Genomic DNA, 23,633 nt, shown 5'->3' with positions numbered 1-23,633 from the left:
GGAAACAGCGGCTGGCCGGGCGGGGGGCGGGTATTGCTGGGACACCAGGCCGGGCGCGGAGGGTGGCGCCCCCTGGCAGAGCTAGGCGAGGAGCTGAGCCGGTCCCCTCCTTACTGGCCGCGGGGGGGGTTGCCATTGTCTGCGCTGGGAGCACCTATTGGATTACCCGGGAGGCGAGCGGGAGCCCAGCAGCCTCCCCCCCAAACCCGCTTGGGACCCAGGACCCTTGCCCCGGGACAGCGCCCCTGGACAGCAGCGCCCCGGTGCTGGGTGTTTCCCCATCGGCTCCCTGGCTCCGCCTCCGGCAGCCGGGCCGCCGGCTGGTCACGCCGGGACCCGCCGCCGGCCCGTCCCCGCCGGGGGGTCCGTCAGCGCCGCCCGCAGCCACAGCGAGGACGTTTGGGCTGCGGGCCCTGATCCCCCCTCCCGACAGTGACGGCGGGTCTGCCTCGTCCTGCCGACAGTCTGCCTCCTCGGCTCCCTCGCCGCTGTGTGCGAGGCTCCCACACACCAGAGGTGAAACCGCCTCGGCTGGGGAGCTGAGCGCGCCCAAAGTTAACACACCGGCGAAATACGGACTTGGTGGTGGGGTTTTCTAGTTTCTTTCCTTTTTAGCACCCCTGCCTGTTGTAACAGGGCTAACATTGTAACAACACGGTCGCTGGAAATTTTCAGACGAATCGTGACTTGTAAGTGGACTCGTAAAAAGGGCACGTGGCACATCTTGTTCATGTTATGCTCTGAGATTCAACAGTTAAGGCACATAATTATGCACCTGCTTAACTTTATGCAATGTGAATGGTCCCACTGAGATAATCAGGGCTATTGACGGGGCTGGGGGAGAGGGAAGGGTAAGCAGGTGTTTAAGCCTTCAGGAATGAGACTTAAATTAAGGGACCTGTAAACAAAATGTATTTTCATTTAAACATGGGCTGAAGATTCCCTGAGGGAATGTTTATTACTTTCACAGTAGCCTTTAAAAATAATACACACCAGGCAGAAAAGTGATTCTGTAAAAATGGTATGATTTTCCATATTTATTCTCTCAGTAAATCTGTATCAGAGTTCCTTGCCAAAAGTCAAAAGATTTTTTTCTAGCTAAAAGTCCTGCAAACTCAGCTTCAGATTTGGTGATAAAGCTGTCATTTTGGTGTCGGTGTGAAGGTTGTGCAATTAGTTTAGTTGACAATGTTGTTAATGATACTTGAAGCACCATTGAACCCAGCTTTCTTCTGTATTGAATCTACAGGACTAGCAGGGAAAACTCATAGAAAAAGTATGGCATAGGATAGTGGTGTTTCTCTGTAGTCTGATTATAGCACCATTTTAATTACATAGTGAAGTGCCACATTTTCTATTATAGTAGAATAGGAAAAGTGTAAAGCCCCATTTCTCTCCAGCTACATACTATTTATCTGATAGGTCCAGTACTTCCCTTCCCACCTTTTGTTTGTCCTGTCTATTTAGGCCCCACTCTGGCAGACATTTGCATGCATGCTTAATTTTTACAGTTCTGAGTAGTCCTATTGAAATCAATGGGAATAAAATTAAGTACATGCTTGTTTGTGGAATCAAGGACTTGCCTGTAAAGTCTTCAGATACAGCACCCAGCACAATGGGTTCCTGATCTCAGTTTGGGCCACTAGATACTAGTGAAATACAAATAAATGAAATAATAATTGGAAGCTGCCCATTTATATCTAGACCGTGCAGACATTTGTGTTTACTTGAGTCAACCCCTGAGGAATCGTCTGTGTTTCTGCAAATAAATATAAAAGATCTGCCTGATTCCCTCCCCCCTATTTTTTTTTTAATAATCCTTGCTATGAACATAACTATATATTGTTTACATTTCCAAGGAGTATAGAAAATCTTTTTTATTAATGAAAACGAGCAGGAGTTTTTTAAAACCATACACTGAAATAACTATGTGTCATATAGGGGCAAAATCCAACATATCTTAAATACATGATAGCAAGATGTGGCATCTGATTTCAAATATCTTCGGAGTAGTAAGACATAGTTGTTTAGCAGAGATCTGAACCTTCACTCCATACTTAGGCAAATTTTCTATAAATTTTAATAAGGAATTTGCAAGAGTAAAGGGTGCAGGGTTGGGCCCTGATTTATTAAATGGAGACAGCTGTTCTTTGAAGTAATTTGCAACAAGAAAATGCAGGAACAGCCTTATGCCAAACAATACAGGAAGCAGAGCTGCTAAAAAGGGGTTTAGGCCATTAATTTCTTTTCGCTGTGATGCTGCTAACAGAAGAAGTGAGCAAAGGGTTGGTTGTGTTCCTCTCTCTCTAGTCCTGCTGCCAAAGATTAGCGGGGCGGCTTGTGTTAGAGATTGCATGGGATAAGGGTCCTCAAGCTTCCAGTTGGTTTCATTGTGCTCAGTGACATTTCTGAGAAGATAAGAATGTATGTTAAAGGTAGAAAATGAAGGACTGAATGGCTCAGAGACTTGACAGCGGGTTACAGAATCTTTACCTTTAATTTACCAGTTTGAATCCATGCCAAGTTAGTAAGTGAATAAAGCTTTTGTTACCATCTAATTCTTTTTCCATGACCTATGTGAAAAGACCTATGTGAACTGAAGAAGAGCTCTGTGTGGCTCAAAAGCTTGTCTCTCTCATTAATAGAAGTTGGTCCAATAAAAGATATTACCCATCTCTCTATGTGAAGTGAGTCAGTCTCAATCAAGCTTCCAGCTGACAAGACATTCACTGTACCAAAACCACCACCACAAATGGCATTAACTGGCCTCTTTCTTGGCAGTCTCAGAATCTATCCATTCTTATCTTGAACTACTCCCTGAAGAGCAGAGCTCTGGCACTTGGGGTATACAAACCTGGGGGAAGCTTGTAATGTCATTGCCTATGCTATACCTGCTCTGTGAATAATAACCAGAAGACTTTGGTCTCCAAAGCTCTGAGTTCTGCAACTTCTGCAAGCAGTAAATGTAATTCAATAAAGTCTTCTAAAAAGAGATTGTGGAAAGTCTTTAAAGTGACATTATAAAGGAGAGTGTTTGTATTTAACAAGTCCAGGCAGATTTCCTTACTGTGAAATTCATGCTAGACATGACAGTTTAAGATAAATGCAATTTGCAATAAAGGGTGAGGACAAATAATTCACACCTGATTACCAGCTCATTTGGATAGAGCACTGCAGTGTGCCATGGATATTTGCTACTAAATTCTTTGTGTGTAGAAAAACATGTATTCTATGTGGCCTTGAGATACTGCATGCTTGTGAGAAGTAACCATAATAGACTCTGCTTTCATATTTAAACTACAGGACTGATCAATGAGAAGAAAGCAATTCCTCATATACACAGAGCACAAGCCCTGCAGCAGTCACAAAGGGATACTAAATGGGAACAGCCTGTGCTCCTCCAAGAGAAAAAAAAAATTTAGTGTAGCTACCTCACATTGCCCGTGGAGCAGTTCTGCAGGCTCTGCACCTGTCTGAGGGGTAGAGGCAGCTGGAAGGTCACAAGGTAAATAACCAGCTCCCACAGGAGACAGGGGGCCCTGTGTACTGTTACACAGACTCACTGTTAGCCTATGTGCTCTTTTGTAGCACAGGAGAAAATACCATATGCAGTACTTCCCTTCCCCCACCCCCGCAACTACACCTTCTCCTTATAGAGCAGGGCTGGTGCACATTGAGAGGTACACAATGCTGCTTAGGCTATCCACCAACCTCCTACTCAGTCAGTGGCCATCTTTAGCTGGTACTTTTTGCGCTTTTCATACCCTCAGTGCATGCAAGGAGAGGGGATGATTTCATCAGCCTCTCCCCCTTGGGAAAAAAAAATATTATTAGGATGAGATTCTCAAAAGAACGTCTCTTGAAATTGATTCTCTTGACACTCGGTGGTGTAACATTCAGCTAAAGTCTCTCAGAAGTAGAGATGCCATTAGTTTTTGAAGGCTGATGAAAAGCCTGTCAATGGAAAGACTTCTGGAACTAGTGTAGAGCCAGTGTGTGACAGAGCGACATGCTGGTACTACTCATGGAGGGAAAGATTCAGGCCCCCCAAGCTACAGAACCTTTTGCAGGCACAACTGCAACTTTGAAGGCCTGAGGCTGTAGTAGCCCACACCATTGGTGCAATTCTTTTCTCTGCAGACAGTAGTTTTTGGATTTGCCTAATTGAATATACCCTTAGCTAGTGTAGGTCTACACTAAAAATGCTACAGCAACACAGCTTCATCACTGCCATACTTCACTCTAGACAACCTACAACAATGGGAAGGGCATCTCCTGTGGGCACAGGTAATTCATCTCCCTGACAGGCGGTAGTTAAGGGAAGAATTCCCCTGTCAGTTTACCACTGTCTACACCAGGGGTTAGGCCAGCTTGACTATAGCTACTCAGGCATGTGGAGTTTTCACACCCTAGAGCAATGTAGTTAAGCTGATTTAGGCCTAGTTTACCCTAGAAAATTAAGGTTTTGCTACTTGCTATCCATTCCCCTAAAATCCCTGCTTGCTGGGATACAGCAAGCCTTCACACGTAGTGCATGCAGAGTGCAGATCTTCTGCATGATTCCCCAGTCTTGCCCCCCTTTTCCACAGTAGCCCCTCCTTGGCCACAGCAGAGAAGAGTGGTCAGACTGTAAGGTTCCACTCCTGAAGTCCTTACTAAGCCAAAAACTCTCAAATTAATGGGAACTCAGCCACAGGAACCCTTGCCAGCAGCTGTAATGAATCTGATGTGTTTTGAAAAACACCACCTGCAGTAATGTGCTACTTCTCTCAAATTAAAAAAATTCAAAGTGTAGTGGTGGATGCTGTTTTGTTTTCTTTAATCATTTTTGTTTTTGAAAATTATTTGAAATGTCTAGAAAATGTTACCTATGAAGGAAGATGGAAAAAAAATTGGGTTTGTTTAGTCTGGAAAAGAGAAGACTGAGAGGGGACATGATAACCTTTTATGAACTTGAAAACTGTTACAGGGGAGGGGCGAGAAATGTTCTTCTTAACCTCTGAGAAGACAAGCAGCAAGGAAGGTTTAGATTGGACATTAGGAAAAAACTTCCTGTCAGGGTGGTTAAGCACTGGAATAAAATTGCCTAGAGAGGTTGTGGAATCTCCATCATTGGATAACCTGCTCTTAAAAATCTCTAAACACCTGTCAGGGATGGTCTAGATAATACTTAGTCCTGCTATGAGTGAAGGGGACTGGACTAGATGACCTCTTGAGGTCCCTTCCACTCCTGATTCTATTAACTAAGGTGGCTGTAAGGGGATGCAGCCCCAGTCTCTCCAACCCGCATGGAGCAGGTCCCAAGGGCCAAAGTTAGTAGCCATCTAGAAGGTGTTACAAAATTATTGGGGACATAGGATCAGATTCAGTAATACTTGCCCCACTTAACATCCGTAACAAATACAAATGGAAGGGGCACGGCTCCTGACAATTACTCTTATCTGCAGTATTGTAGCACTGTTGGGAGAGGCACAACACATAAGCTGGTCTAATAAAATATATTACCCCATCTATCTTGTCTCTCTAAATTTACACTTATAATTATGTTCCATTGGAACATATTTTTTTTAAAAAGAAAAAAAGATACTTCTGTTCTTAAAAGTACACAGTTTCCACTTAAAGAAAAGGAGTACTTGTGGCACCTTAGAGACTAACCAATTTATTTGAGCATGAGCTTTCATGAGCTACAGCTCACTGAGCATGAGCTTTCGTGAGCTACAGCTCACTTCATCCGATGAAGTGAGCTGTAGCTCACGAAAGCTCATGCTCAAATAAATTGGTTAGTCTCTAAGGTGCCACAAGTACTCCTTTTCTTTTTGCGAATACAGACTAACACGGCTGTTACTCTGAAACCAGTTTCCACTTGACATTCGTTTAATTGAAAACTGAAAATTTCTGCATCTGAGATTTAAATCTTGTCATTCACACTGCTGCATAGAAGTGTCTTTAAGACAACACATTCCTCCTCCGAGCCACTTTTAAAATGAAGACAGGCCCAATCTTCAGAAAGGCCAAAAGACCCCACACCTGCTCCAACTTCAACTGGAGTTCTGGGTGCTCAGCGCTTCTGAAAGTCATGGCAAAGATCTCCCGAGTGGTTTTTATTAGCAACGACTGCCCACTGCTCTAGAATAAGCAGGGGCTGAACCACTGAAGCTCTACAGTACAGGCCAGTTTGGGGAAGCCATACAGAAAGCACAGGTGTGATATCCTGGCCCTGTTGAAGTCAATGGCAAAAAACCCATTGACTTCAAAGGAGCTGTGATTTCAAGAGCTCACCTGTAGTGCTACATGAATTCATTAACACGGTCCTTCAGAGCAGAAAGGGCAATGCAGTCTCAGGACTACTGTAAGAGCCACAGAGTGGCTCTCAATCTGTTCAGCAGCCAGATTTGAGAGTCTCACCCCCCGGCCACTTGGAGCCTGACAAACCATCTTGTGCCACACCAGGCTACTTAAATAAGTAGGGGAATAAAAGTTTAGCCTTTAGACCCCAATTAACCTTTCATCATGTACTTTAAGTGTGAGTAGTCTATTGCAACCAGTAGGACTGAAAGTGGTTTTAACACTGTCACATCAGAACTCATGTCCCAATCCAGCAAACTTTTTAGAAGATGCTTGAGAGAGGTTTTTCCCCCAGAAAATCAAGAGATTAAAGTAGAAACAATAAATACGCATTACTGAATACATTTTAGAAACAAAAGTTTACTGAGGCAATTCAATCATAAAAATCAGTACAAATCATTTGATAATAAATACAATACTTAGCACTGACATGGTGCCTTGTGTGCAAAACGCTTTACAGATATTAGCCTATTGTTCTTTGTAACACCACGATGAGGTAGTTAAGTATTATTTCTATTTTAAAAATAGGGATGATGAAGGCAGAGAGGCTAAGTGATTTGTCCAAGGCCACAGATGGAATCATCGTAAAAGCCAGGACTACAACTCTGGATTTGTTAATTCTCAATCCATATGCAAGCCACTGGACTACCTCTCTGTAACTACATCAATGTAAAAAAAGAAACTTAGCTTATATTTGTCTTATTTTATAAAATGAGCAATGAAATTAATTTAAAAAAATTAACATCTTAAAGTTTTAAGCCAACATTTAAAAAGAATCTACAGCCATTTTTTGAGCATTATACAAACATTTATGAAAGAGACATAATAAGACATCCTGGCCAAACTCTCGCAACTGCTGGAGCTTGGTCAGAACCCCACTGAGTTCATTGACTTCAGTCAAACCTCATGCAAAAATGGGGATGCCCATTCAGTAGCCTCTAGGCATTTTGAGCTCTAGGCACAGTTTCTTAAAGGTCTTTTGGTACTTAACACTCATTGATGTCCAAGATCAATGGGAATTAAGCACCTAAGACCTTTGAGGAGCTGGGTCTCAGTCTCTTCAGGATCAAGCTCTACAATATAGTATTCAGAGTGCAGCTCAAAAGGATGCTTTCCTTCAAGTCCTGTTACAGCCCACTTAATCAGGATATTGTTAATTTATTTTTTTTTCGTAGAGGAATAGGACTATGAGAAAGAAATGGTAAAGAATATAAGGTTTTGAAAAATCCTTTCTTATAGCAGAATTCACTCAATTAGAATACCACCAATTTGCACAAAAACATTGCCTTTTAAGGACTACACATTTTGTTCACTTAAAAAAAGTATATTAAATACTTCTGAAAGAGGGGATACTAGCGACTTTAACTAAAGGCACATATCAAGTAGGAAAAATACCACCCCATCTCCCTGAAATTTCCACTGAAGTTTTCATTTAAAAACAAAAATACACGCTATTTGCTTTTTTGTGTGTTTGTACCTCTTGTGTTAGCTGTCAGTGAAAGAAATGGAGTATACTGTATAGAAAGTGAATTTTAAACAGGGGTAGTCACACCAGATATGTAGCACATTCTTCCCATGAGGAAACGGACATAATCCCCTAAAATTTTTCCCATACCTCCAGTCAAAGCTAACCAACAGTTTGACTACCAGAGACTAAATAAATAAATACTCAGTGAACTGTCCCTGACCAGTAAAGTTATCTGGTAGCTAATTATAAACTAATACAAGATCATTGCAAGCAACTTTGTTGACAATGCCCAAACAGAAAACACTCGGTGATGAAGTTTTCCCACTCATTTCTAGCAGCCACCTTCCAACTTCTACACGCCTGCCTTCCCCCCCACCCCTTACTGACTCACACACAGCTCTCATAACAAACCCAAAACACACTGGCCAGCAACACTCCTCAGCCTCTTCCCTCTTTCACCCTGACAATCATGCAAATTTATAAGGCATGAACATACCCACCAAGCTCATTTTCAGGTATGACCTAAGTGGCAGCTTGAACGCTGTTCACCAGAGGTGAAGAGGTAACTTTTACCACCACTTGGCTCTACGTTTTGTTCACTTTCAAATAACAAATCTAGACCAGTACCTAAGACTTCATTTCTCATGTATGACCAACAAGGATCAAATTCATCTATCATATCTTTCAGTTGTTGCCCAAACAAAGGAACCAGAGGAGTCAACATCCTCTGAGATGTTACCTGACAGTTTGCAAATGTTGAAGGGGGAAGAGTAATGCTAGAAGAAACAGGTGAATCAATGTTCCACTCAGCCTGCTCAGGCTCCATTTTTCCTTGTGGGTCTCCTCCATCATGACCTAAAACTGGACTCTTACCAAGATGAGAAGTGCTTGCCTTGACATATGAACACTCCTCATTGATCACTCCTTGGCTAGAGTTTAAGTAGTTGATAGTGACAGGCATCCTGTATACATTCTCTTTGGCTGCTGTATATTGAGGACCTTGACTGCACTGCTGCCCCCCTAAAACTAGGGGGGCAGCAGCCTGGAATAGATTTGTATCTGAGTAGTAGTTTTCAGGTAAAGATATCTGATAGTATGGATGTTGCTGTAGTGGTTGCACAGGGTGTTGAATCTGGGAAGGACTCCCCGTGGCTCCTAAACTGAACTGGTTTTCTCTTGACACATAAGATGAGTTTAAATGAGTTGATGGGGTCTGGATTTGGGTTCCTGTTCTAAAAGTGCTGTCCAAGCTCTTGAAATGACCATCTAACCTAGGAAGTTGTTGCTCTGAATACTGCATGGGCTGACTAGGAACATTTTGATTCCCTCCTGGCAGACATGGCTGTAGATTGAGTAGACTCTGACCAGATGCAAGAGTCTGTGTCATTCTTGGCCTGTCTGGAAGATTGACAGTGAAGTGTGTCAGCTTCTTGTTGCCATAATCAGGTTTGGGAAAGGTGGGGGCTTCACTCTTCTTTTGGTTCAGCTGCCTGGCTCTTCTGTTTTGAAACCAAACCTGGAAGGAAATTAACAGAAAGTAAGAAGCCATGATCATTCCTGTGAGAGGGGCCTTTGCAGGTGAATTTATTGATGTAAGCCCCCTACCACACAAATCTACAAGGTCAAATTCTCCTCAGTTACACCAGTGTAAGTCTGGAGTCAATGTACTGCTTCAGTGCAGTTCAGCATGCAAGAGTGCAGAATCTGGCCCCAGTTTGGCCCTCGCCCCCCCATTTTCCAGTTCCTTAGTTTCCCTTTTCCACCCAGTTGGAAAATAGGGGTTTGGCCCTGTTACTTGGCAAATAATGGGTCCCACCCATGATTCAATTGAACCCTTCTGCCCTCAATGGGAGTAGCAGAGATCAATTTCCCCTGTCCTTGTGAGGAGCTAAGCTTGGAGGGTTTTTGTTTTAATTTATTTACAATACAGATTCAAGTTATAGCTCCCCAGTAAGGGCTAGATTGTGCTCCCCCTTATGTTGGCAAGGGCTTGCTCTCCCCAGTAGTCCTCAACCTTTCCAGACTACTGTACCCCTTTCAGGAGTCTGATTTGTCTTGTGTACCTCAAGTTTCACCTCAGTTAAAAACTACTTGCTTACAAAAAAAGTCACAGCACACTAGTACTGTAAAATTGCTTACTTTCTCTTTTTACCATACAATTATAAAATAAATTGGAATATTGTACTTACATGTCAAAATATAGTTTATAGAGAAGTATAAACAAGTCATTGTCTGTATGAAGTGTTAGTTTGTACTGACTTCGCTGGTGCTTTTTTACATAGCCTGTTGTGAAACTAGGCAAATACCTAGCTGAGTTGATGAACCCCCCTGGAAGATCTTTGTGTACCCCTGGTTGAGAACCACCAGTCTAATGGACGTCTGTGGAATTATTTGCCTGAGTGAGGGCTCAGTTTGAATAGTGACTGCACACAGGACTCTAAATCAAAGCTTTATTATTAATTTTACTGCACCTCTGATGGCCCCATAGCTATGGGAATAAGGTTTGCAAGCAAAAGGCTGCTTGGGGTTGTGTACAACAGCAGGTTTTGAAGGCCCTACAGTAGTTTTTTTAAACATAAACAAAACAAACATTTCCAGTGAGTGGTGGCAGGCATTTCCCATCCCGCAAATAAATACTGTAATCTGGACATCAGTTATTTTTTCTCCGCAGATTGTAACAATTTCAGGCAAGGCCACGTTGGAGCCCCCTGCCCTCTTTCAGGTTTCAACTCCCCGGGAGATCAAGCCAGATTGGGGCCCCACAGCGGTTACAATCGCGGGGAAGGGAACAGATCTCCGAATTCCGCCAACATCTAGTTACAGGATCTGGCCCCGAGAGTGCAACAAAGCCTTTAACTCAGCAGAAGAGCCAAAACGAAACGGGACAGGAGAAGGGAGACTCTCCAGACCGCTCAAGCCTCCCAGCTCATGTGGGAGGGCAGCAGCGCGTTGCTCCTGCTGGAGACACTTCTCGATCCAGATCCCCCAATATCCCTTTACACGGCGCAACGGAGGGCGTTTGTGGTTGCTACCGGCCTGCTGAAGAGCTCTAGTCCCTGACCAGTCACCAAAGAAAGGGGAAGCAAGGAGAGGGCAAAGCACCATTTCGCGGGGCGCCTCTCTCTAAACGCTAAGCCAGCAAAAGGGGGAAACGTATATTCCAGGTATTCCCCATGGGAAAACACGTCCCAGTCTTTAAAACCCTCTACCCCAACCCACCCCGCCTCCAATACCAGTTTCGTTGAAGCCGGTACAGCGGGATTCGGGTCCCGTCGTTACAAGAAAGAGCCATGTCAGGTCACTGTTGCAGTGCCGTTCACAACAAGCCGGCACTCCGGGATCCGTACGCCCTGTGGCAGGAGAACCCTACTATAGACCGACGGGATAGCCTTAGTCGTTCGAGGGCAGGATTTTTGCTCCGAGCTCCGCCGCTTATCGGGGCCTTGCTTGTTGTGAACCTCCCCGGAATAGTGCCAGGGCCCGTCCTTGGGGCAGAAGCAGTCAAGGGACACCCAAGAATTAGCTCTAGGGTGGTTTGTTTACAGAGTGGCAGGATATCAGTAATCCGAAAAGCCTCCTTAACCAGGCAAACAGGGTGTTGAACAGACGTTGTAAAACAAAAAAGACCAAAGCACATGGTTCCCCTTAAGCTCTTACCTGAATCCTAGACTCGGGTATCTCCGTCAGACTGGATAGCCTCTCCCGCACGGTGATGCCAGGGTAGGGATCCCTTTCAAACGTTTTAACCAAGAGGTCCAGCTGGGCTTTGCTAAACGTGGTCCGTTTCCTCCTGCCTCCTTCTTTCGGCGTATTGGAAATAATGGGGCATTGCGTGACTTGTTCTGCATTTAAAAAATAGGTAAGACAAGATATTTGAGAAATAAAGTATTAAAACCTTTCACGAAGCACAAAAGCGGCTGTAAAGAACCATTGAACTTTTTCCTCTGGTAAAACAAGAAGAGGAAAAACCAATGGTATTGGCCCCAATGCGCCACACGGGTCTCGATTTGATCCACCTCTGGAGGTAGCAAAAAGCAACTGATTTTACAATCTTGACACAGCCAAAACTAATTTCAAGTAAGGTTTGTCGGAAGGGCTTAAGAAGGAGATCTGGATGGGACCTCTTGTAAGTTTCACTCGTAAGTTTTAAAAGAACTTACTTCGTTATAGAAATAAAGCGTTTGAAGTTAATATTAGACAGGATCCACACAGCTGCAAACCAATAGCATCCATACTTGGACCACCATTTAATTTTAATCAAACTTTGGGGAAATTTCTGAATATCATAATAATTACCTGTAACGCTGTTTTTCACTTTGGCAGGTTCCATCTTTGAGCTAGGAGTTTGGTAATTTGCAAAATTTGTCAGCTTTGTTTTTAAATCTTCACTCCAGGAGACTGATAAAGCCCCACCCGTTTTAACTTAGCTGCAGGCTCCTCGTTTGAGTAAAAGTGGATCCTTTAGTTTTATAGTCCCCTTCACCCCAGCAGTTAGCAACCCTCCCCCCGCCTCTGCTGCATCCAATGGGGACAAAGTGCTTTTATCATGTCCTATTTTGTTCCCAATTTAAAAAGAAAACTGAGCTGTAGGTTTGTGTTGTGTTGGGCTGCCTTTTTTTTTTTTTAAAGTCTGACTCAGAAAGGTGTCCCACACCTCTATTGTAATCAAATCACCAAAATACACACAATTAGCTCTTGTCCCCTGAGTAGTAGCCAAAGTGTCTCTGACGGAGGCCTTCAAACTCTCATATATAAAGCCGGTGCTGGCAACTGGAAAACAGGGTTTTCAAACGTTCAAGGGTACAATTTCCCCCTCTTATATAACATTTTATGGGGGCAGGGAGGAGGGGCAGAGGAAAGAAGGCCTTGTAGTTTCTCCTTGCTTCCAGGTGAGCAAAGCAGGTTTCCTTCTCCAACAGAACAGGCATTGTTTGTTTCTGCAAATCCAGGTCTACCTTAAACATTAGTAGAGCTCTAATTATGATGATGGGCTTCCTGGCTGTGGATTTATTCCAGTTTAGAACAAAAACAAACCCAGATTTTAATGCTTTTATGATATTATTACTTGTTTTTTCTGCTTCTCTTTTTAAACAAAATAAATAAATTTTAACTGTTTAGAATTGTTAGTTCAGTTCTGTTTCCATCAGGGGAGTTTTATCATTGACATGAAGGAAATTAGTTAGTTAAAATGCCAGTGGTCCTACCAAACATGTATTAAAATAAAAAACAAACAGTGGAACATGAATACTTCAGTCACATTAAGGGCCAAAGCCTATAGTCCTTATACTCTATACACAGAGCTCACATCACCCACCGCTGGGTCACAACACAACAACTTAAACACACAGCAATACCACAGTAGTTGAGAAAAGAAGGCAAATGCACTATCCAATAAAATCTACATATATGATAGCATAGAAAAAACACTTGTGGGTTTTGTGTAGACAACAATTCTGCACTAATGGAATGGACCAATCCCTCCACAATCCCCTCCCTACCCTCATCCCTGTCCTGCGTGATTTTTGTTTTGTTATGTTTGCTTTCTTTTACCCTATCACTTCCGTAACTTGGGCGGTTATGGCACACAACAATTCCATGTGATCTTCTTCATGCTAGCCATCTTCAACCACCAACCCTCTGAACTATGTGGAAGACTTTCCTTTCCATTCAAATGATAAATAAATACATTTTAGGTAGGGCTCAGATTGTGGGGAGGGTGGACACACAGCAATAATCTCCCAAACTTAGCCCACAAGCCACATTCTCCCCATGTGAGACTGTACTCATGAAATCTTGTGCAGATGTTTAAAATATGACCATCTGTGTTCTTGCTTTGGCTCCTCTTTACTGGGGTTTAGATATGCCCGGGGCAGGTCTGGATTAAGGCATAGGCACAACAAGCATGTGCATAGAGCGTCAGCTTCCAGTCATGTGAGCATGTCTGAATAGGAACTTTCATTTTTAAGTTATGTTTCTAGCTCTCATAGCTGCCAAGAAAAGCTTGACAATGTGATCTTAGCATAGCTAGTCTGGTCTATATGGGGACTTTTAGGTCGGCTTAACTACGCTGCTCAGGGGTGTGGATTTTTCACACCCTGAGTGACGTAGTCATGCTAACCTAATTTATTAGTATAGACCAGGCTTACATATCTGCTGCTCTGGAAGAGGGGAGAGAAGGGAAAGGAAGCATAGTCAGGGGAGGGGATTCCTTGTCTACAGTTGGGTTTAGCAACAAAACTGGTGCAGTGACTAGCCATTAACTGATGATGACTCAGAGCAAGAGAAGGCCTTGGTTAGCACACCATTGAGATGAACAGGGTGGTTCACACTTTCCAGAGCTATTGTTTCAGACTCTGTTGAGCAGACTCTTTACACTTCCATGTTTCCAAGGTTTTCTTTGCAATGCTAATGGCTAGAGATTTAGGTTTTATTTAAAAAACAAAAAAGTGAGATTCCAGAAAGCAAGATGGCAGTTTCAAAGGTCCCCCTCCCAACCCTGCAAAAACACCACCTCCCACCAAAACAGGTCACCACTGATCCAATGTGACCTGGCCTAAAATGAGCCCTGATTTTAGGTATCTGGGACTAAATCAGGGTCCCACTGAAAACTATGGTAGTTTTGCCATTGATTTCAGGGAGGCCAGTCTGCTGGTATAAAGGGGCCTAAGAGAGGGCGGAAACAGACAGGAAATACCCAGAAAATACTTACAGCACAGGGGCAGCATAGGCTTAGACACATGCTGGGGGGCAGCAACAGGTAACAAGGAACAGATTTTAAAAAATTATTAAAGCTAATGTTAAAAAAATTATATAATACATAGGTTGAGAAAAGAGTGTCTGTACATCTGGGCATAGTGCTTAGATTATCCACAAATACAAAGTCTGTTTTTAAAGTCATAAAATATATATAGTGCATAATCAGCAATAACCCACATTTAGGTGAATGAATTTAAGAATACAGTTTAGCTATTTAGCGTCCATGCATTCGGGTACTTTACTCATGAAAAAAAGTTAGAGAGTTGGTGGCAGAAACCAAAATATATCATAGTACTGTGCAGAGCAGCCCATTGGCAGCTGTGGGGAAACTGAGGGGAGAAAGCTCTGCATCTGCTCTAATTTATGCATCAGCCACCAGAGCAGCTCAGGGTCCTGAGTTGTAGAGTACAGAATGTTTCTGAGCACCACATTCTGTGTTGTACATATATACATAACAATATGTAAAAAACCTACTAAAACAAGACATTCCACTGCCCACACTTCTCTCCCTGGGGGGAGGGCAAGCGAACAAATAACAAACAACATGTGTCAGATGTTAGTAAGCAGAACTTTCCAATGCATGGAGTAGGGAGTTGTGTTCAAAAATCAATGGGATAACTTTGCCCTCAGACATTTACACATCATAAAAGAGCGGCTCATCTCATGCCTACTTATCTGAAACACCTCATTATCTTGTTGGTGTAAAATTTTGCAGCCCATTATTTACTAATCAATACCACTTGAATTCTGGGCTTGACACCAATGCAGACAGCAATAGAAGGGAGAGCTTATGCCACTGAAATAAAAATGTCAAAGGATGTCTGAAGTGTTCCAAAAAGATTTCACATTCAAGTGCATTGTATTAATATAGTCTAATAATAATCATAATAATTAATAAGTCTAATAATAATGTAGTCTAATATAATGTGTTTGTAAAGGGTCCAATCTATTCTATATAGGTTCTTATGTCGCACTCATTACCATAGTATCACAGTGCCTTCAAGAAGTACATTAAGCAGCTTTACTAACATCTGACACATGTTGTTTGTTCGCTTGTCCTCCCTCCAGGGAGAGAAGTGTGGGCAGGGGAATGTCTTATTTTAATAGTTCCCCCCCACACACACCTTTTTGTTATGTATGTATGTCAGAGAAGACCAGGTCAAAGACATGTTGGAGAAGTGCACCTTGCTCTTGGAATGAAAGGTAGTGAAGTTTGTTATGATCCTTAGTTCCTGGTGAGTTCATTCCAGAGTCTTGGACCAACCCCTGCGGAAGATCTGTCTCTTGCACATATGAGTTTTACCTTTAGTGTAGTAGAGAGTGCCATTCTATCCGAGGAGAGTTCTGTTTCTGAAGTGAATTTTCCAACATCAGATAATAGACAGGCTGCCCAGACTTCCCCCACATCCATGTCAATAAGAGCAGGATCAGATCAAAAATGTACAGCCCTAAAATTTCAGATGTGTTCAATGTTGGGCTAATTCTGCTCCCACTGAGGGAGTTTTACCATTTATTTCAGCACACACAGAATTCAAGCAAAATCTCACCCTTAACTGTTATATTTACTGAATCCTTAAAATCCCCCTCTCTATTGCTTGTAAGTCCCTGAAACATGGCTCTGGTCAGCCCTGAAATTAGCTATCTAAAAGAGTTCTGTTTGAAAAATAGTTGGCCTTTTTCTCTTCCCTGCCTGCTGCCTAGTACCTAGGCTTCCAAAGTCATGTGCTAATGTCCAAAGCACAGTTTTCTTAAAAATCTAGCTTTCCTGGTGAAAGAAAGAAAGAAAAGGCAGGAAAACATGACCTGCGTGGAACCGATGCAGTGCCTGAGTCTTCAGACAGCCTGAAACAATAGCTCTGAGAGGTGTAGGCTACACCATTCATCTCTATGGGTCATAACTCTGAAACTCACTGCTTTGGTGTGAAAGGATGCTGATACCATCTCAGCAGAGGACTCACTGCCACTGGACAATTATGGCTCTGCTGGGGCACTGCTAGCAGGCGTCCCAATACACATCCCTCTTTTTGGACCGATCCCACCTGAAGACGAGGAGCAATGGCCTGGTGATTGGAGATGTTCAGCCTTCCCAATAAGGAGGGATGGTGGCCACCCACCAGTCCAGCAGATGGCTCAAGGTGGGGCAGGGCCCCAGCACAAGAGAGCGCCTCAGTGCAGGGATGGGGCAGCGCCATGAAAAGGGCTCCAACTGGGGTTACCTGCAGCTCAGGATTGTCAAATCCAGCACTGCCTTCATGTTGTCTTCCATGCAACCCCTTTAACCTGAAAGTGAAACCCTCTCTTGGGCACCAACCAACCTCCCTTCCCAAGAAACACTTTGTCTATCAAGCTTTCCCCCAAAATATCCTCCCCGTGTGCAAATGGGTCTTTCCCCCATATATATCTGATCTATATTGCATGTGTTTCATTGGCAGTTCAGTTCTACAAGCCCCTCACACAAGCAGTTCCACAGAAGCCAGTGGGTCTGGTACAGCTTCACTATATCTGGCCACTAACTTCTGAAATCTCCAATGTGGGCAAGTGCTTAATTTGCATTGCTTTATTGTAATCTTTTTTCCCCATCTCCCCTCTCCTTATCACAGATTTTCTGTTGTCATAGATCTTACAACATGATCAATCAACACTTTCAACTCCGACTTACTTCAGTGGCACATGAGGGCCCTCAGCACCTTAGAGTAGCAGGCTGCAAGTGTTGTAGGACTTTCTTTGATTTCTGTAAAATACCACACCCTCACATAATGTGATAGAAATACTAAGGAAGACAACAGCATAGTCTGCCAAACCTGATTACAAACCTTTAGGCCCCTGAAGAGAAGTAAACTTGGCCTCAAGGCTTTTTCCAGACAGGGACTGGAGACAAATCGTCTGGAGTCTCCTCTCCTCCCTGTCCCCAGAGCAGAAGCCCTACTTTTATTTTCACTGTTGTTTTCTCCCTTCTTAAAAGCAATACTGTACGCTTTCCCCCTGCTGGAACATGCTACCCATCCATCTTACTCCACCAATGGCCTCTGTTGCCAGGCCCATGTTGTTGTTTTTCTTCACCTCATCCTGCCTTCTCACCATGATTCATGTAACAGCCACTGGGAAAATGCATTATATTAGAAAAGCATGTAAGTGAACATGATTTTGCCCTTTATGGGCAGTCATGCTTAAAATGTGCTAGCTGGCTGCAGTTAACTCTAGCATCTATCTCTCAGCGATCAGAAACTTTTCCTCTTTCGCAACACTATACTCTCCAGTGTCCAGCACCATGCTTTTAAAATCTGGACAGTCTCCAATGCGTTAAACATCTTGCCTTAAGGGTTAAGGGCCTGCAAAAAGGAGGGGAGCAAGGTAGCAAGCCAGCATTTAGAAAATGAAAAAAATGATACCAGGACCAGGAAGTCATTTATTGGGGATACCAAAGGTACAGGTAATCAGGCTAGTGATTAGAGCAAGAAACTGGCAGTCAGGAAGCTCACCAGTAGTTTTATCACCCACTCATTCCTTTACCTTTTGATTGTTTCATGACTCACTCATTGCACAACGTTGGGCAAGCAACTTTACCTTGATGTGCCATCAATCAATCAATAAAAAGGAGTACTTGTGGCACCTTAGAGACTAACACATTTATTTGAGCATAAGCTTTCCTGAGCTACAGCTCACTTCATCGGATGCATTCAGTGGAAAAAAGATTTTTTTCCACTGTAGCTCACGAAAGCTTATGCTCAAATAAATGTGTTAGTCTCTAAGGTGCCACAAGTCCTCCTTTTCTTTTTGCGAATACAGACTAACACCTCTGCTACTCTGAAACCAATCAATCAATGTGTAATTTATCTTTGTAAAGAGCTTGGAGAGTGTCAGATTAAAGTTGTTTTATATGTGTGTATATAAAACTGCTTGTTACTATTTTGCTTTTTTTAAAAAACTCATTAAAAAACAACGACAGGATAGACTCAGGGTATGTGTACACTTCGAGCTGGCAGTGAAATTTCCAGCTCAGGAAGAAGTGCGTGAGCTGGGTTGGATTAAATTTGTGCACTAAAAAAGAAGTGTAGCACCGAAGCAGCTTCCCTGCTATTTTTAGCATGCTAGCTAGATCAAAGCTAGTGTGTGTACGTCTACCCAGGATGAAAATTACAGCTCCACCTTGAAGCGTAATCAAACCCTGAGTCTATTCTTAGAGAGAGAAACCCAAAATGTATTGACTAGAAGTGCATTGGCAGCACTAATCAGGTTTCCATCATACATCAGTAAATCCCAATTACAAACCATTTTTAAAATCCTGTCTACGCTGCAAACTGGAAACATATCGTGGCCAGCTCTCCTAAATCATTCTGCTGTACGCAAGGCCTTAATAATAGAACATGCAAATGTCAGAGGCAATGAATTGTGACTGGGATTCTTTGTGTTTATCTTTCTTTTCCTTCCCCTTTTCCAATAAAAAGCCCATGATGATAATTGCATGTCTAGTCAGTGGGATGGTATACAGCATGTTTTAAGCATATGGGACTTTGGTACAAATTAAAAGCCAAATGCTGCTCTCCTATGTACATACTCAATTTCTTTTGAAATCAATGGGATTTCTACACTTATATACCTAAGGGAAGAATTTAATCCTAAAAGTTTGTAAAGATGACATATGACTGAGGCTGATATAGCTAATGAGATCCAAGCCATGAATTGTGCCCCTACAATCATAGGTCAAAATGTGATCCCAAACAACTAGTTTAATTTTTCAGCACATTTTAATACATTAATCATTTATGTATGACAAGAATATAGCTATCATTCTCAATGAACAAAGAACTTCCATACACTGCGAAAAAAGATGTGTTCTTAACTTGGATTAGCTATTTTGGGTTAAAATGGAAGTGAACACATGGCAATTACCTGTTGAACTCAGTCAGGTTAGACAGCTGGAGTTCAACCCTCAAGGTCTCCTGTAGACTTTAACTTGACTTGCTAACCTGAGTTCAAAGCTGAAGTGCCATATAGTTGTTGCTATTTTAACCTGAATTTGCTAACTCAAGTTAGTTAGCTAACCTGAGTTAAGAACACACCTTTTTTGCAGTGTAGACATACCCACAAATTGAGGGGAGAAAACACCCTTTAGTTTTTCTATTTATTTCTGTCTAATGTATTTCTCAATACATTTGAAAATTTGATCGCTTGTTTAATTACTTAAATATAGATTTAGGAAGGTAACATTGGGCTTCTATTGTTGAAAATCTTGGCCATTATATATAGTATTGTAAATCTTTGTGAAGTTATAAAACAGGAAATTAAAAAGGGTTGTGTTTTTGCTTAGTTTGTGTCTCATCTTAGAACTTAAAAGCAACAGTGATCATTTTAAACTAACCATTAACTTAAAAAAATATTTTTGTAACAGGAATGAGATTGTGAGGGAGGTTTTTTTTAAAAAAAATGCATAGTAAATTAGTTTAATAGTAAGGAAATGCTTACAGCACCTTCATTACAGCCTTGTTTGTTATTTAACTCTGAGTAGTAGAAATCTTTTGTTAAGTCCATCTCCTTACAGAACTTACAATGAATAAATACATATTCTGTCTCATCTACACTAGCCTTTCAACTCAGTTCAAAGTTGGCTGAAGCTAAATAATTTCCTAACGTGAGGCCCAATCCTGCAACCCTGGATTATCCCAAACCACGTTTCAAAATTCTTTAGATGGAATCAAACTCCTAAAACCTAAATTTCTTCTTCATTTCCCCCCACCCAAAAAAAAAAAAAGGACACAAAAGAAACCCTGCCTCCTACTATCTAGTCTCTGGCATCTATCAAGTGCACAAAAAACAAGTGACAGACTGCCTGACAAATACCGTTTGTTCCCAGATAGTTCTAAACCAATGTCTCTAACTTGGAGGGAGACCAAGTTTTCCAGTGTACTAGAAAAAACACACATGGCTTTAGCATTTAAAATCTGAATTACAATTTAATGTTGTAAACAATGCGTGAAATGAGCAGCAGAAGTGTAGAAGAAGCATTGCTCCATCTCCTTCAACTGCCTTTTAGCGGGACAAACCCATCAATCAGCTTTTAAACTTGGGCCTGGTCTAAACTTAAAATTTAGGTCAACCAAGCTATGTTGCTCGGGGTGTGAATAATCCACACCACTGAGCAACATAGTTATGTCAGCCTAACCCCAGTTTAGATGCACCTAGGTGTATGGAAGAATGCTTTGGTCCGGGTCCACCTAGCTACCGTCACTAGGGGAAGTGGTGTTCTAGTGACAGGAAAAAATCCTTCTGCTGGTGTAAACTGTGTCTACAGAACCGGGTTAAGCTGGCATAGCTACAGTACCCTAGCTATGCCAGTATAGTCACCGTAGTGTAGATGTAGCCTCAGTCACTGTGAAAACTGGTACCTGTCACTGGTACCTGTGAGCCCTGCAACTCCAGAGGCCTCTCAATGGAAGCAGGTTTTAGAGTGAGTGTTCTGTCTTTGCAGTCTTGGTCAGGGTGAGATATACTCTGTGTTGATGTTGCCAAATGATCCATTCCAGCCTTAAATTTTATCTACTTCCATAAATATGAACTGCAGATTAAATGTTATTGAAGAACAGAAAGATAAAAGTTAGTTACTGCGCATTATATACAATGGAGACCCATTTCCCCCCTCTCCAGTCTCTAAAGAGTGCGTTCTCCTTTAATTTTCGAAGGCCAACACACATTCAGACTATGTCTTCACTGCCAAAAAAGGTGGTTTTGTTAACAAGATGACTAACACACGTTAGCTATCTTGCTGTAAAAACCTAGTGGAGACAAGGCACATGTAGTTTTTGTGGTAGTTCAGTTCAGTTTTATACCCAGGTGAGGTCAACACTACACCCACAGCTGACATCACATAGCTGCATCGCCGTAAGAACTACTGAGGCTGGTCTCTGCTAGAATTCACAGTGGGATAGCTAACTCACTTTAATTATCCCACTGTAAAAACACATCTTTTTGGCCAGCAAAGACAGCCTTAAAACAAGCTTTTGGAGAGAATCCAAGGATCCTACACCTTCTAACTGTAGAAGAGAACTTCAACAAAGGGCAGCCTGCCACAGGGCATACTCTATTCCCTAGGAGATATTTGGAAGTGGAAGGGCTCATGGGCTGGCCTCTGCTCCCCAGCTGGAGAAGAGGTTTCCCATTTTTGTCAGCTATCATTCCTACAGCTGATTTTCTTCCATAGACTGTGTTAGATATCAGCAACAGCTAATACAAGCTGTTTTCCTACATGTACCACTGTGTCAGTTTGCAGCAACACACACTCCATCTGGATTTAGCCAATTACAGTGGTGAGGGGGAAAATAAATCAAATGGTTATTCAGTAAACTGATCTAACACCTATAGAGGATAGATATAAATCCTCTGAATTTCAGAGTCACTTCCAAAGACATCTGAATTCAGTTCCAGGTTTCTTCCAGACAGCCACCACCAGAAAGATTTAGATAAACTGGAGGAAATAAAGAGAAGGGAAGAAAAAAATAATTAAAGGACTGGGTGAATTGATTTGTGAGGCAATTAAAGGAGATAATGATGACCCCAGTTTTGCAAAGCTCTTTAAGAACTATCTTAGAATATTTGAAAACTTCAGGTAAACCACTGCCACCTCTATATTGTTTTTAAAACTTGGATTAGAAAGGAGTTTTAGCTAAGTGGCTGCTCATAAGATTGTGGTTAGCTGTATTGCTAGACTAAGGGGTGGCTAAAGTGGTAATCCTATACCAGGTATTTGAAGGGTATAAATCCCAAGAATGGGCCCATCTCATCCCCTCTTGTGGAAAAACCTGTGGTAGGAGGCTATGTGAGAGAAAACCTCAACGAGGATTCCCTCACATCTGCTGGTGCTGTGGATTTGCATCTCTCCTCCATTGTGGAACAGGCTTTGGGACTCACCCCTGCAAACCCGGTAATCCCCAGGAGGCCTGGCTAAACCCCAGCAGTCCCACCCCACTTCTCTGGCAAAATAGCCCCTTTGGAGTCACACTACTAGGGACTTCCCCAGCTGTAGCTGCCCTACAGAAAAGATATAACTTGCATTAGATTGTTTTCAGAATTTCTGCAGTGCCGGTGGTGGGGCAGAACGATGTGTTTGCCTATCTCTGCTTCTTCCTCTTCCATGGACCCAAGATCAGTGAAGCATTGGGGGCAGGGGAGGAGGGGCACAAGCGTGTGCATGATGGGGGTGACTAAGGAGAAGATCCCTCTGAGAGTGGATCAGAGAGTGGAGAGGAGGCTAGGGAGAGGAACTGCTTAGGATGGTACAAAGAGCATAACTAAGAATAATGGGGTAAAATTAAGACAGGGAAAAATACTGAATAATGGGGAAAGCTCTGGGTAGTGGGATCTATTAGGCTGTAGAATAATCTAATTCGGGGGGGGGGGGGGGGTGTCAACCTGAGCCTGAGAAGGAGCCAGAATTTACCAATGTATATTTCCAAAGAGCCACAGTAATATGTAATGATTATATACATATATGTATGTGTGTGTGTATATATATATATATATATACCCACACATAATCATTGTATAAATTGATAATGTACATTTATTATACATTTATAATGTACAGTTAATGATAATAACAACTTCATCTTTTACTTAGTGGGACTTCTGGCAATCTTTGCTTGCAACAATTCCCTTTAAGTTTGGTTTGTGTTCAGTTGTGCCCACACACAGCAGTTCACTTAAGTGGCTGTCTGTCAAAATGGATCGGTGCTTGGATTTCGCATGTTGGAGTGTTGAGAAAGGAGACTCACAAAGATAGGTGGAGGCAAACATTGAGATTAATTTTAGGGCTGCACTCTAGTTTTTTGGCAGATAATTTAATAATTAGCTGATAAGAGCACTGTAGCTAATTCCTATATAAAAGAAAGAAAATTAAATAAATATTAGACCCACTCAGCACTAATACTAACATGTTCTGACATCTTGTGGCAAGTCACTTAAGGGATACTGGTTAGGTTTACAATTTTAATGTATGTTCTTACTTAGTTACAAAGGGCTAGTCTACACTGGCAATGCTAAAGCTAAAAAAACCCTTAAAAAACCCCATTAA

At 42.3% G+C, this 23,633-nt stretch overlaps 1 protein-coding gene across 1 annotated transcript; it reads right to left on the bottom strand.

Moving 5' to 3' along the window:
- Nucleotides 1-6,788: 6,788 nt before the first annotated feature.
- Nucleotides 6,789-12,143, bottom strand: LOC142072849 (uncharacterized). The gene is made up of 3 exons (XM_075131153.1): nucleotides 12,110-12,143; nucleotides 11,471-11,655; nucleotides 6,789-9,329 (listed from the first exon to the last, which is right to left on the bottom strand). Exons 1-3 carry the CDS (start codon nucleotides 12,141-12,143, stop codon nucleotides 8,325-8,327), a joined length of 1,224 nt encoding a protein of 407 aa, XP_074987254.1. The 3' UTR covers nucleotides 6,789-8,324.
- Nucleotides 12,144-23,633: the final 11,490 nt, after the last annotated feature.

The sequence above is a fragment of the Caretta caretta genome, chromosome 7 (assembly GCF_965140235.1).
Source record: "Caretta caretta isolate rCarCar2 chromosome 7, rCarCar1.hap1, whole genome shotgun sequence".
Classification (NCBI taxonomy): Eukaryota; Metazoa; Chordata; order Testudines; family Cheloniidae; genus Caretta; species Caretta caretta.
This window is presented reverse-complemented; position numbering and strand designations above follow the sequence as displayed.

What these genes read in the sequence shown, in the direction of transcription:
- LOC142072849 (XM_075131153.1), bottom strand. Translation starts at nt 12,143, where the DNA reads ATGGAACCTGCCAAAGTGAAAAACAGCGTTACAG. An exon ending in AGTGAAAAACAGCGTTACAG is followed by an intron (nt 11,656 to 12,109) that starts GTAATTATTATG and finishes TTTTAAATGCAG; the next exon opens with AACAAGTCACGCAATGCCCC. An exon ending in TACCCGAGTCTAGGATTCAG is followed by an intron (nt 9,330 to 11,470) that starts GTAAGAGCTTAA and finishes ATTTCCTTCCAG; the next exon opens with GTTTGGTTTCAAAACAGAAG.